This window comes from Alexandromys fortis, unplaced genomic scaffold, assembly GCF_014885135.2.
Source record: "Alexandromys fortis isolate MF-2015 unplaced genomic scaffold, M_Fortis_MF-2015_v1.1 scaffold_56, whole genome shotgun sequence".
NCBI lineage: Eukaryota > Metazoa > Chordata > Mammalia > Rodentia > Cricetidae > Alexandromys > Alexandromys fortis.
The window spans coordinates 5957032-5969768 of NW_026067935.1; the positions used below are offsets into that span (position 1 = coordinate 5957032).

At 52.1% G+C, this 12737-nt stretch overlaps 1 protein-coding gene across 7 annotated transcripts in view; it reads right to left on the minus strand.

Annotated features, from left to right (window-relative positions):
- Positions 1–12737, minus strand: part of Dnah10 (dynein axonemal heavy chain 10) — a 133112-nt gene that overhangs the window by 15880 nt on the left and 104495 nt on the right. For all 7 annotated transcript variants that reach the window (XR_007592553.1, XR_007592555.1, XR_007592554.1 and 4 more), the window contains exons 63-76: positions 11121–11400; positions 10650–10879; positions 9265–9538; positions 7871–7975; positions 7320–7474; positions 6106–6260; positions 4190–4373; positions 3161–3361; positions 2727–2936; positions 2523–2618; positions 1740–1911; positions 1257–1388; positions 919–1130; positions 661–828 (exon numbers count right to left, since the gene is read on the minus strand). Coding sequence is in view for 4 of the 7 variants with exons in the window: in XM_050146558.1 (XP_050002515.1) it covers positions 661–828; positions 919–1130; positions 1257–1388; positions 1740–1911; positions 2523–2618; positions 2727–2936; positions 3161–3361; positions 4190–4373; positions 6106–6260; positions 7320–7474; positions 7871–7975; positions 9265–9538; positions 10650–10879; positions 11121–11400 (2574 nt within the window). In the remaining 3 variants the exon portion in view is untranslated. The remainder of the gene's footprint in view (positions 1–660; positions 829–918; positions 1131–1256; positions 1389–1739; positions 1912–2522; positions 2619–2726; positions 2937–3160; positions 3362–4189; positions 4374–6105; positions 6261–7319; positions 7475–7870; positions 7976–9264; positions 9539–10649; positions 10880–11120; positions 11401–12737) is intronic.

Sequence of the window (12737 nt, forward strand, 5' to 3'; positions counted from 1 at the left end):
AAAACAAAAAAAAAAAAAAAAAAAAAAAAAAAAAAAAAAAAAAAAGGAAAAAGAAAAAGAAAACAAACAAATAAATAAAAAGAAAAAAATAAAAGAAGCAGGCCAAAAACAATTAAATGCTCCATGCTCCATCACTGAGCAAAGGCCCCAGACTCAAAGACCGCACAGATTTGCAGAAGAAAACAAATGTCACTCCCCAAGTATTATGACTTCAACTTTGTAGAAAACTCACAGATAAGACTTTAGCTCAAACCTATAATCCCAACGCTTGGGAGACTGAGGCAGGAGGACTGCAGCAATTCATGCCAGCATGGCTGCAGAAATAAAGGTGATCTCACAACAGATGAAGGGCACGCGTGCTCTAGGGTGTGTGGTACACACACTGACTTCACTCAAGGACATTGACCACAGTGCTCTTTGTGACACAAATGTGTACAGTCACCACCTAATGTCCACCGCTAGGAGGAAGGATAAAGACCCTAAAAAGAGTGAACTAGAACAGATGCCAAGACATTTAGAAGAAATTCTCATGCGTACATAAATCAGACTCGCAAAGGCATGACAACTGAGGACGTCCCTGGGACACCTGATATACATTCCCAGGGGAAAGCGGGAGTGGGTGTGTGGGCAGAGCCAGACCCACAGTGGCCCGGCACTCACCCACAGTGTGTACTGGCTGTACCGCCGCAGGAAGTAGACCATCCAGTTTCCAAGGGTCTTCAGGGTGTCCGGGGCAAGCTTCCTCCAGATGTGAGGGATGTGCCCGAGGAAGAGAGACCTGGCTACGTCATCTAACTCATTGCTCATCCCAACTTCGCCAGCCAAGGCCTGTTGGCAGAACAGAGAGTCCTCAGCAGGGCTCTGGAGGGCCTGGGGCTCCCCCCCATCATGCCCTGTCCGTCCCAGGGCCACACTCACTCTTTGGAGCTCAGCCAGAGACCTGGTCATGCGGATGGCGAGCTTGTTGAAGCGCCCCAGCTCCTGCAGCAGCACCACTGAGGTAGGTGAGATGTTAAAACCCAGGTGCTTCCGGACCTGGTCCAGGTCAAAGATCTTGGGCATCTTGTTCTCAATGTCCTTGGCCACCTGGCCAATGTAGTCGTCACGGCTGATGCCACTGCTGGATTCCCCTGGAAGGATGACACTTTAAGAGGTTTCGAGACTAGCTGCAATGGGAGATGGGGCTTTGGGAGCCTCCTCGTTCTTGGGAAAGCTGCCTGCGCCCACCAGGAGCACCCCTGCCCCGGCAGCTCTACCTGTCTGTGGCTGTAGCTCCAGCAGATGCTCCCACATATCCCGAGCTGCCTGTGTGTAATAGCCTATCTCAGCATTGGAGTGGAGACCGAACACTTCCGGCGTGTTGGCCAGTGGGAGGGCCTCAATGGCTTCTAGAATCACGGTGAGAGAGAACAGGTTGTACCATTTCTGAGGACTCCCCAAATCAAAAGTAACTCTGTTGTTGCTGTGTTTTAGAGTAAAGGCCCTATTGGGCCTCGCCCATCTGCATGCACTGTATCTGTGGTGCAGATGGCTCAGCCACCATCCCAGTGTCACCCTTCCAGATGCCATCCCAGGGTTGGTAACCTCGGCTAAGGAGCAGCTCTGAGGTGAGGCAGAGCCCAGGGAACAGCCTCACTTGGCCAGCCCAGAAGTCCCACCAGGAGAGGGTGGCAAAGAGCTTGGGTCAACCACAGCAAAAGCACATGGAATCTGTCATCTTCACCCTAGGGACAGCTCACCAACAAATTTATCCTTCTCGTCACCCACAGGGATTTTGTAATCCACTTCCTTGTTCCGGAAGAAGTGGAATGGTTGAAAAGTATCGAAAATGAAGTCTCCCAGGTACTCGTCCATGTACGTGGTGAGGATGCGCCGGTCGAAGCTGTCGATGGCCCGGCCTCCGTACATGACCTGAGGTCAGAGTGGATGAAAACCAGTGGGGTCCCATCACCCCACCTGCACCTGCAGCTCCAGCCTCCACCACTGCCCAGCTCCAACCTGTCTACTTAAATAACCTAGGCCGGACAGACAAGAAAGGGGGCTTATCTATAAAATCACGCTTTAGGCTGAGGCCTCCTGAAAACAGACCAAAAGCATGAAGCAGTCCACAGGGAGCCTAAAGCAACTGGGAGAATTCCCAAGTGGATCAGACAGACAGACAGACAAGAACCTAGACACCAGCAGTCAGTCCTTCTGCATTGCAGAATTCCCCAAATCTAGCTTTCCCATCAGTTCAGCTAGAAGCATGGTACCCACAGCCCAAGAATACAACAAGGCTTCTTGGATGTGCTCAGCACGTTGGCAAGCTGGGTACTGCCCAGAGAAAGATTAGCGGGGGCCCTGGGCCCTAGAGTCACACAAGAGACCTCCCTGGAAAAACAGTGAGGAGGCAAGAGTATGTTTAAGGGACCTTGGGTGGTAAGGAGTGGGTGGGGGCAGGAACAAGGGCTATCCTAAGGGCTCAAAGGACAGGTGTCTCGGTCCCAGACCCCAGCCCACAGGAAGCACCCAAGCCTTGTCACCTCTCCAATCAGGTACTTGAGGCTGCCCCACGGGATGCGTGGGTCACGCTGCTGGAAGGCTTTCGTTAGGTATGTATTTAGGATTTCCATGCAGACCTTAAGAGAAGAAACAGCTGTTAGCAGCCACTCACACCCCGCAACTTGGCAGATGCAGAAGCCAGGCAGCTCGGGGTGCACCAGCTGGACCAGTGTCACCACCCTCACCTGGAAGTCGGACTCGTTGAAATCATAGTACACATTCCAGCCGATCTTGCCAAACTTCCTCCTCTCTTGTACCACAGCATGGAAGAATGCCAGCACATAGACCAGGGGCTTGAAGGCGCTGTGTGGACACTGCTCCAGCATCTCATGGGAGATCTTGAAGTAGGTTGCTCGCATGTTCAGTTTGAGCCCGTTAGGCGGCTCCGTGACCACCTGTGGAAAAGCAGAAGGCAGACCTGACCCAGGAGCCCTCTGCCACCTTCTGCTCCCACAGCTTGTCTGAGCTGGAGTGGGAGACCTGGGCGGCACACACACAAGTCCCACAGCCACGTAGGAAGAGTGGGATGGGTACTTGGGCTAGCCCCTTCACCCTAAGGTCCCTATGGCAGTGACCTGGACCGGGACTGTAGCATGCCTGTGTTGACCCCAAGGCAGACCTTTAAGGACTTCTGCAGGATTCCAATGGGGAAGCCCTTGGTGGGGTCTGTGGTGAGCCACAGGCGGAAGTCGGGGTGTGGCTTGGTGATCCTCTCCAGGGACTTCTCTAGGTCCTTCAGCCACTTGACCAGAAGGTGGCAGTTCTGCAACATGAGCCACTGTCCGCGAGCCACTGCTGTCTCCAGCAGCTGCAGTGCCACCTGCGGGGCGTGGGAGTGGGTGGACTAGCATTCCCAAGCTAGGCCAACCCTGGACTCCAGTGCCACCTGCAGGAGGGGTGCAGGTGCAGGTGGACTAGCATTCCCAAGAGAGTGAGAAGGATGCAAGGATCCAGGAGCTAAGGTGGAAACCCTCCTGAGACAGCCTTCCTGCCACCTGTGACATCCATGCCTCGTGCCTCTTCAGCCTCCACAGCCCCAAGACCTCTCACTTCTGTCACAGTCACATTGCACCCAAGACTGGACTCAAACAGGCCTGCAAAAGTCTTGCCCATCCCTCCAGGAAGCATAACTGACCCTCAGAATTCAGACCTAAAGAGCCTGGAGCACAGATCATGAGGGCCAGACCTGGGTGGTACTCACATGGAAATGGCTTCCTCCGGGTGGGAGGTTGGACCTGCCTGCCGTGCCCTGTCTACCCAGTGTCACTGTTCCTGCCCTGTGCGTTGGTAGCCGTGTTTCCCAGAGACCCACAGATACTTTATAACAAAGCCGCAGCTAGGAGTCGGCGCCCTCTGACCTCGAGTTTCCCTGAGTGCTGTGCCCTGTCACAATGAGCTAGCAGGTGGCATGGGACAAATGGCTTCCAAATGGCCACCCTACGATTCCCATGAGCCACACACCAGAAGCCTAAGACCACTGACCCGTATGGGACCCATGGTGACAGAGGCTTAGAAAGGGGTGGAGTTGAGTGGTCACAGGTGGTGGAGAGACCACAGCCAAGCTGTCGCCAGTGTCTCATTGTTTGATCCTGACTTCGGTTCCACCCCAGGAGCACTCCGGGACACAGCTTACAAACCCACTAGTTACCTTTTCTTGGCCTTGACCCATTGCAAGAAACTTGAGGCGATTGCCCCCAAAGCCACTCCGCTCAGCCAGCTTCATGAGGTCACTGGCAGGGTCAGAGCCAGGACTCAGGATGAATACAATGGGCGAATTGGGGGTGCTCTGCTCGAAAATGGCCTCAAAGCTGATCATCGGGGGCTGAACGTACCTGGCAAAAGGGAGAACGCGAAACGACTTGCAGGACAGCTCCAGGTCCTCTCCCTACCCTGCTGCCTCCCGCTCCCCGTCAGCATCCAGAACATAGTCCTTCACACCTTTGTCCTAGCCTTTTGAGAATCCCGTTGCACACACAGATCCAGCACCCATGATGCTCTCCTAGGTAGCAGAGGCCTCCCTGGCTCCCTCTACCTCATGTGATCCCTGTATACTAGTTTCAGCAAGGTGATACTGAGCTGGGGGCTTTGACCTGCTCTTCATGTGCACAGGCCTCAGACACATACCCGGAAATCACACATCAGCGGCTCTGTGGGCATGCGCCACATTGCCCCTTTCTTGAGGGTTTTTCATTAGTTATATTCTAATTTAGATAGTGTTTGTCCCCCAGACACACTTGTACTTGACACATGGACCCCAACACAATGGTATCGGAGGTGGCGGTACTGGTCACCAAGGCACCACCCTTGGAAGGGATTAACATACTTCCTACAGGACTGGGTTCCTTCTCACGTGATCAGGTAGTTACAAAGTGAGGTTCCTCATGTGCCTGACTTCTTTGGCACATGGCTCTTTCTCTTGTTGCCAGGCTGTGATTCTGGCTACCAGAAACACAAGCCAAATAAATCTTTTTTTGTTCACCATCACGCAGCATCAAGTATTTGGTTGTGGCAACACAGAACAGACTAAGACAGCCGCCAATGCATAGGAAGAAGGGGTTTCATATTTTAGAGAAACCAGAATTTCTGTGTCAGTCACCATCTACTGCCAAAGGATCTGTGTAGGGCTAGAAATGAATCACTAGGGGTCGATTTAATACTGTGTCTGTTTAGTGGAGTAATAGTATCTTGCCCATATGACAGGAAGGTGGGCATGAAGTCCCACCCCTACCCAAGAAGCTATTGCCAATGGAGAAAGAACGAGAGTTTTTTTTTTTTTTTCCCAAAACTGTGGGCCTGGCAGGTCCGCCACACTCCAGTGGTCACACACCCAAGATATACGGGCAGCAGAAATGGGACTCAATGGGTTTTAAAAAGCGAGAACACAAAGATGGAAGGGGGATGGGAGGAGCTAGAGGATGATATGGTCAAAATGCACTGTACGGAATCTTCAAAGAACTAATAAAAATTAAGAAAAGGTGCCAGGCGGTGGTGGAGCACACCTTTAATCTCAGTGCTCAGGAGGCAGACACGGGTGAATCTTTCTGAGTTCGAGGCCAGCCTGGTCTACAGGGTGAGTTCCAGGACTACATCCAGGGCTACACAGAGAAACCCTGTCTCGAAAAAACCAACTAACCAACCAAACAAACAAATATAAAACCAAAACCACAAATTGGATGGCTCCTAAGGAATGAGCTCATGCCTTGAAGCATGCATACACACATGACCCACTCTCCCACACACATGACCCACTCTCCCACACACATGACCCATTCTCCCACACACATGCCCACTCTCCCACACACATGCCCACTCTCCCACACACATGCCCACTCTCCCACACACATACATGTACCTGTACTCCCCCACACATGACCCACTCTCCCACACATACGTGTACCTGTACTCCCACACATGCACAAATTACTTTAATCACTTAAAACATTAAAATACTTTTAAGTTTCCCTTTCCTCCTGTATGTGGCCCCTCGTGTTTGTCTGAAGCATTCAGGCCAGGTCCCTTAGAACAGGCTAGCCCTGCTCCTGTGGGCCGGGCTGGGGCACTCACTTCTCTCCCATGGTGAGGGTCACGTAGTCAGTCACTGCACGGTATACCCGGTCTACCCGGAAGCAGCGTAAAATAAGCAGTTTCTGGAAGGCAGTGATGTAGTCATCGTAGCCCAGGGGGAACGGGAACTGCTCTAGCGAATCCAGGTCATACCACTGTGAGAAGCAAAAAGCGTTGGCTGTGGCATTGACTCAGGAATGGCACGGGCCACAGTTTGCATGTGAAGGTGGCAAGAGCCACCAGAGAGAGAGGAAAATCTGAACTTTTGATCCAGCTGTCATTGTTGACACCAAAAACCATGAGCTGAAAAACTGGAAGGGTAGCAACCATTGTGGGGTTCAGAGGGCACAGCAGGGAAATAGCAGCCAAGAGATGCCCAGGGAGTATTTCTCGGAAGGATGGATGGACAGGTAATAGGTGATAGAAAGATGGGGAGACAGACAGATGGACAGTTATATGGATGGATGGATAGATGTGTAGGGGAAGCCCAGCCCAATGGGGGGAGTGTTCACCTCGGGCTAATGTTTACGTATAAATGTTTACGTATAAATCTGCCGGTCCTTTTTGTATTTCCTGCCCATCGCTGGATCCCTAGTGTTGTAAGCTATCTCTTCATTAAAATTTGCTGTTTCATATTAAGCTAGCCTGGTTATTACGCCGCATACATAGATGAACAGTTGGATGAATGGGTGGATGGGTGGTGGGTGGTAGAGGGACAGATGGACAAATAAACAGTTGGATAGATGGATTAAAGGATGGACCGACTGATGAATGGGTGATGGATAGATGAACAGATACATGAACACTGGTTAGATGGATAAACAGACGGATGGGTAATAGATGGATAAATGAATAGATGGATAGATGGGTGATAGATGAATTGATGATGCATAGACAGATCAGCAGTTAGAAAAATGAATTGATGGATGGGGGATAGATTATGGATGGATGGATGGATGGATGGATGGATGGATGGATGGATGGATGGGTGGATGGACAGATAGTGGGCATATGCGTGAGTGAAGGAGTGGCTGGTTCTCCCACACAGCTAGCAGGACTGGATGAAGAAGTTTATCCAAGGATACTCAAGGGCACTCACTGGCCATATGGGGCAGCTTCCCCACGTGTTGTCTTCCTCGCGATGGGGAGGCTGTAGGCTCAGTGTGGAGATGGCTGCTGTGTCAGGAAGGGGAGGAGAGCATGTGCACACTCACCTCCTGCCAGGTGGAAACGTGGTGCTCGATATCGTCAGGGAGCTGCCCAAAGACCTCTGAAAACACCTCTGAGAGGAGAATGATGTCTTCCCAGCCCTGGTCTGACAGCCAGGTACACGGCTTCTTCCGTTTGCTCTTCTCCAGGGAAATGTTCCCTAATCACCGGGAGAAGAGGGTGCCAGCCATGGGCTGTCCGTGCCCAGTACACTGACCGCATACACTGTACTTCCCTAGCTCTTGCTTTGGGGAGAGGTCCCTTTGCCTAGGAGTGGCGAGGCATGGGCTTGTCCTTGCCACCAATGAGCCCAGCTGGGCAACTTGGCCAGGCCTCCAGCCTCAACACAGCCCCTGACAGAGGTGCCCGGAGTCAACCAGGAAGTGTTTCTGAGGGCTGCTGGGTGACCCGTGGCCTCTGGACGCTGAGCTTGAGAGGGATTTTGCTACTGGTGTGTTTATAGTGAATAGACATGCATGTCCCCTGGATGGCAGGGGAGCGAGAGTCAGCAAGCCCTTTAGAAAGGATAGGTAGTTGTCTGTCCTTTTATCGTTACCTTTTAGGAAGAAGTCCAGCTCCTCCTGGGGGACCCTCCCCTCCGCCTGCTCTATCTTGATGGTCATGTTGAAGGAGAAGAGGAGCTTATGCCTCTCGAACAGCCCTGTGGAGAGACAGAGACAGGGACTACACTTCAGAACTGCAGCCCTTGCACAGGGCACGCTCAAGTCCGAGGGAAGTGAAATGAAACCCCACATCACTCGGTGACCCTCTTCATATCTGATGGCCATGGCTGTTCAGGTGCAAAAGGGCCGTCTGTAGTGACAGACATCTGTGTGCACCTGGCAATATCGCATGATCTATTCCGTAGGTGGAGGGTGTGCAAGCTAGGCAGGAGCCACCTTCTCCACAAGGCAGCAGAGCTGAGTTCCTGGGAGAGACATGGCGTTTCCGGGGCTGGAAGCAATGGCTGTGCCTTTGTTTTAAAACGCACATGACCCGCTTAAGAGGTTCAAGTAGCAGTGCTGACTGACAGGTGCGTCCAATACTCACAAAGGGGGCTGGCTGTGAAGACGGTGCCAGAGCTGGCACTGGCCAGATAGTGTTCAGAATGCTCCAGAATGAAATGTTCTTCACAAGCAGTGCATTTGGGGAGTAGAAAATAGTATAGGCATTTTGGAAGCCAGTCGGGTAGTCCCCCCAAAAGTCGGAGACTTGGCATGAAGCCCAGAAATTCTGCTCCAGGGAACATATGGATCCAAAATGAAAAGCAAATGCTCAGGCTGGAAAGAAGCTCAGGGGAAGAGCACTCACCCGGCATGCAGGAGGCCCAGCGCTCCAGGCCCAGGACCAACAGCATAGGCAGGCATACGTGAGCTCATGCGCGTGCGCGCACGTGCACACGCACGCACGCAGACACACACACACACACACACACACCTGTGGCAAATGTTGACAGCTGCATTAGCCTAACAACCAAAAGGCAGAAACAAACCAACGTCCAGCAGCTGAGAAATAAGAGAGTGTGGGGCGCTACCCGTTCAGCACTGGACCGGGCGAATCCTGATACTACAGCACAGATGATGTTCAGATTATTAAATGAAGAGGCTAGCTACGAGAACCACATATTCCAGGACTCCCTTGGCAGGAAGTGTCCGGAACAGATGTGTCCTCAGTCAGGAAGTGCAGCAGAGGCTGCCAGGGTGAGGAAGGGAGAGAAGGATCCAGAAACTTCTGATGGCACAGGCTCAGCCCAATGGAGATGCCCTAGACTGAGCGTCTCTGTGAACCCCACCAAGCCTGGAATGGGTCATCTTTAGGGTGTGGGGGATTTGCTGAAGATGGGGTTTAGAAGTCAGTGCTCTGGACATCCCTCTGTCACGTGAGCAGTCGGCCCAAGGCGGGCTAAGTTTCCGTGCTCCACGCAGAGCTTTCTCCCCTCCCCTCGCTCACCCGTGCAGCCATAGTTGTAGATGTTAAAGGTCAGTGTGTCCATGATGTTCTTCAGCCGCTTTATGAGGATGGAATCAGGCAGCGATTTCTTCAGCGACAGCCCGAAGACCTCCAGGAAGGCGATGAGGGAGTACTGGTACATGGAGTTGACAAGTGCCATCTCGGACAGCACAAAGAACAGGATGGCGCCCCGCCTCGCCGCCGGCCGGTAGCCATCCCGCAGTCTGTCGATGTCCAGGGCTGTCTTCTCTGCCAACTTCAGCTTCTCTGATACCTGCAGAAAGACCTCAGTTACCATGGAAACGGGGAGGTGATGGGGGCTGTGGACCCCCAGACCCTGAATTTCTTGTAAATGACTTGTTATATTTACAGCTGCTCTGAGCAAAACAATTTGTTTTCCTGTGTTTGCAGCTGCTCTGAGCATGAGACAAGGGAGTGGTTTCTGGTGGCTTGCAGCTGAAGGATCTTGAGAGCTAGGGCGTGGCCATTGGTCAGGGAAGCTGCCTTGGAACACAATAAAGCGGGTATTCTTGGCATACTTGTTTCAAGAATGACCCGTGTCCCCGTGTTTCTGTGCGCATGTGTTTAAACCTCTAGGCCCTTGCCCGAGACTTGTAGACAGTACTGTAGTACAGGTGGATGGTACAAGCCTGGAAGGCAAGTGTAGGGTACAAAAGGGACCACGAAGCCCTCCCTAGAGTTGACAGTCACTAGGCTCTGCAGGGACCTTGAACTTGAACCCAAGGGGACATCAGGCCTTGTCCTTTAAGGCAGAGACTGGAAGAAGATGAAGTCAACCCAATATCGGCCCAGCACACAAATGGAGGGGTGTAGAATCTATATGGTATTTATGAATTCTGCATCCAGCCTCACTTGAAGCCATAACTGTAACTTTGCTTTTGAACTGATAATGTCATTTTATATTTAGAGTAGGCAAGGCTGGGATTTCCGTGACTCTCAATTCGAGAAGATTGCCCAGCTGCGTGGGAATACTCCCCCCTCCCCCAGCACAGCCCCATATAGTTATTTCTTCTTCAAGATCATTTTATGTATAAAGATTTTGCCTGCATGCACATACTTGCACCACACACACGCCTGGTGCCTGAGGTGGTCATGAATGGGCATCGAATCCTCTGGAACTGGAGTTACAGAGGGTTGTGAGCTGCCATGCAGGTGCTGGGAACTGCCCTGGTCCTCTGGAAGAGCAGCCAGGGCTCTTAACTGCTTAGCTATCCTCCAGTCCCCAGGTGGGCTTTTCTGGTCGGGTGAGAAGAGGTGATGCCTCTCTCCCGTCTGCTAGGCTCAAGGCTTTGCCTGAGACCCTGCGGCCACTAGGGTGGAACTAGAAGGAGACAGGGCCCTCCCACCTGCACAGAAGTCCCCACCTCTGTGGCTTTGGACTTGGTCTCTTCCAGGGTGTGCACCAGCTCCACATTGTCCAGCATGTTCCCCGTGGATGTGGCCAGCTCGCGCAGGAGTGAGTCCTCCAGGTCCTTTAGCAGGTTCTTATTCTCGCTTGTCTCCTGGATGAGGTGCTCCCTCTGCTCCTCCAGCTCCCGCCTCTCATAGGCCACTAGCACACTCAGCAGCTGGTCCTCCAGGCCCTTCAGCGTGACTGAGAGGACAAAGAGACCTCACTGCCCACCCTGAGTCCAGGCTTTGCATATACCCAGGTGCCTGCAGCTCACTGCCTTTCAAAGTCCCCAGCCTTCAGGAGCGGGGGCGGGGCCACCCAAACATTAAGAAGAGACCAGCAAAGACAACTTCCAGGGAAAGACCAGGGCCACCAGGTGCCCAGGCAGCATCACTCTCAGTGTGGGGCCCTGGGTGTCTGCAGCAGGTCTGCCCCTTCTTACCAGTGTAGTTGATGACCATGGCCTTCCCAAACACCGATGGCGAGTATCTGGGATTGGCCAGCTTGGTGTTGAGGTACAGCCTGAAGTTGGAATCATAGTCAACCTCTTTGTCCCCCAGGATGATGAACTGGCGGCCTTGGGCAGTCTTGATGTTCTTCTCCAGGACACTGTCAATCACAGGGTCGATGTACTCATCCACATCGTGGAACAGGAAAGGGGTCCCGTACTTTATGGACATCTCCAGCTGCTTGAGGAAGTCAGGGTCATTGAAGGAGGCAACCTGCAGGAGAGAGGTGGGCGCTGGGGTGACCCTTCAGCGAACCGAGGGAGAGCTCACGCCAGGAAGGTCAGAGGCTGGAGGTAACTAGCGAAAACCGGGGTCCCAGCAATCCCAGGGTGTGTGCCCTGGAGGACCGTGAATGTGGACACAGACAGGGCTGTGTAGGTGGCTCAGTAGGTACAGGCATCTGCTGTGCAAGGCTGGGTTCAGTCCCTAGAACTCAGAGGGTAGACGGGGAGACTCAGCTCCACAAAGTTGTCCCCTGGCTACAACATGTGTGAAACCCACACCCAAACATAAACAAAATATATAGAAATGTTCACAGCAGCACCGCAAAGTGGGAACAACAATGGTGTGGGATTCCCCTCTGTAAGCTGTGACTATGTTTTATTACCATTGCTTAATAAGGAAGCTGCTTTGGTCTATGTCTGGGCAGAATATAGCCAGGCTGGAAGAGACAGAGAGAGAGAGAGAGTAGGCAGAGCCAAGAAGATGACACCATGTAGCTGCCAAAGGAGAAGGACGCTGGAATATTACCAGGAGGCACAGCCTCGTGGCGATACATATATTAATAGAAATGGGTTGATTTAAGATGTAAGTGCTAGCTAGGAATATGCCTAAGCTATTGACCAAACAGTGTTGTAATTAATATAGTTTCTGTGTGATTATTTTGGCCTGGGCAGCTGGGAAACAAACGAGTAGTCTCTGTTTACAAAACCCAGCTGTTCTTCAACTGAAGATGGACCAACCAAATGTGGTATGTTCACACAAAGGAATACTACACGGCTGTAAAGAGGGACAAAGCACCCACACCTGCTACAACATGGTTGAACCCTTACAACATAAAGAAAACCAGTACAAAAGACTAAATCCTGTATGGTCCTACCCATAAGAGCTATCCAGAATAGGCAAAGCCACGGAGACAGAAAATATATTAGCAACTGTCGATGGCTGGGGAGCAGTCACTAAGGGAAACATTCTTCTTGGTGGGGTAGGGATGGGGGTACTAAAAACACCCTAAGCTAACTCTGTTACAGGACTTAGCAAATACGCTAAAAAGCCACAGACCTTTCTGTTTTAAATGACTAAGAGACTGCTAAGTGAGTCACAGTTTAATGAAGTTGTCCCCTCTACTTTCCCTCCCTTCCAGCACCTACGCTGTCCTGTCCAAGGCTCCAACTCCCCTGAGGCCTCCAACCCCCCACCCAGACACACTGGAGCATCTTGGGCCACCAAGCCCTGGCCTGGCCTGCAAGAAATAAAGACATAGGACATGATCTTCATCAAAAAGACGTTCTCAACCTGAACCCCTAAGCGGGGGGGGGGGGGGGGGGGGG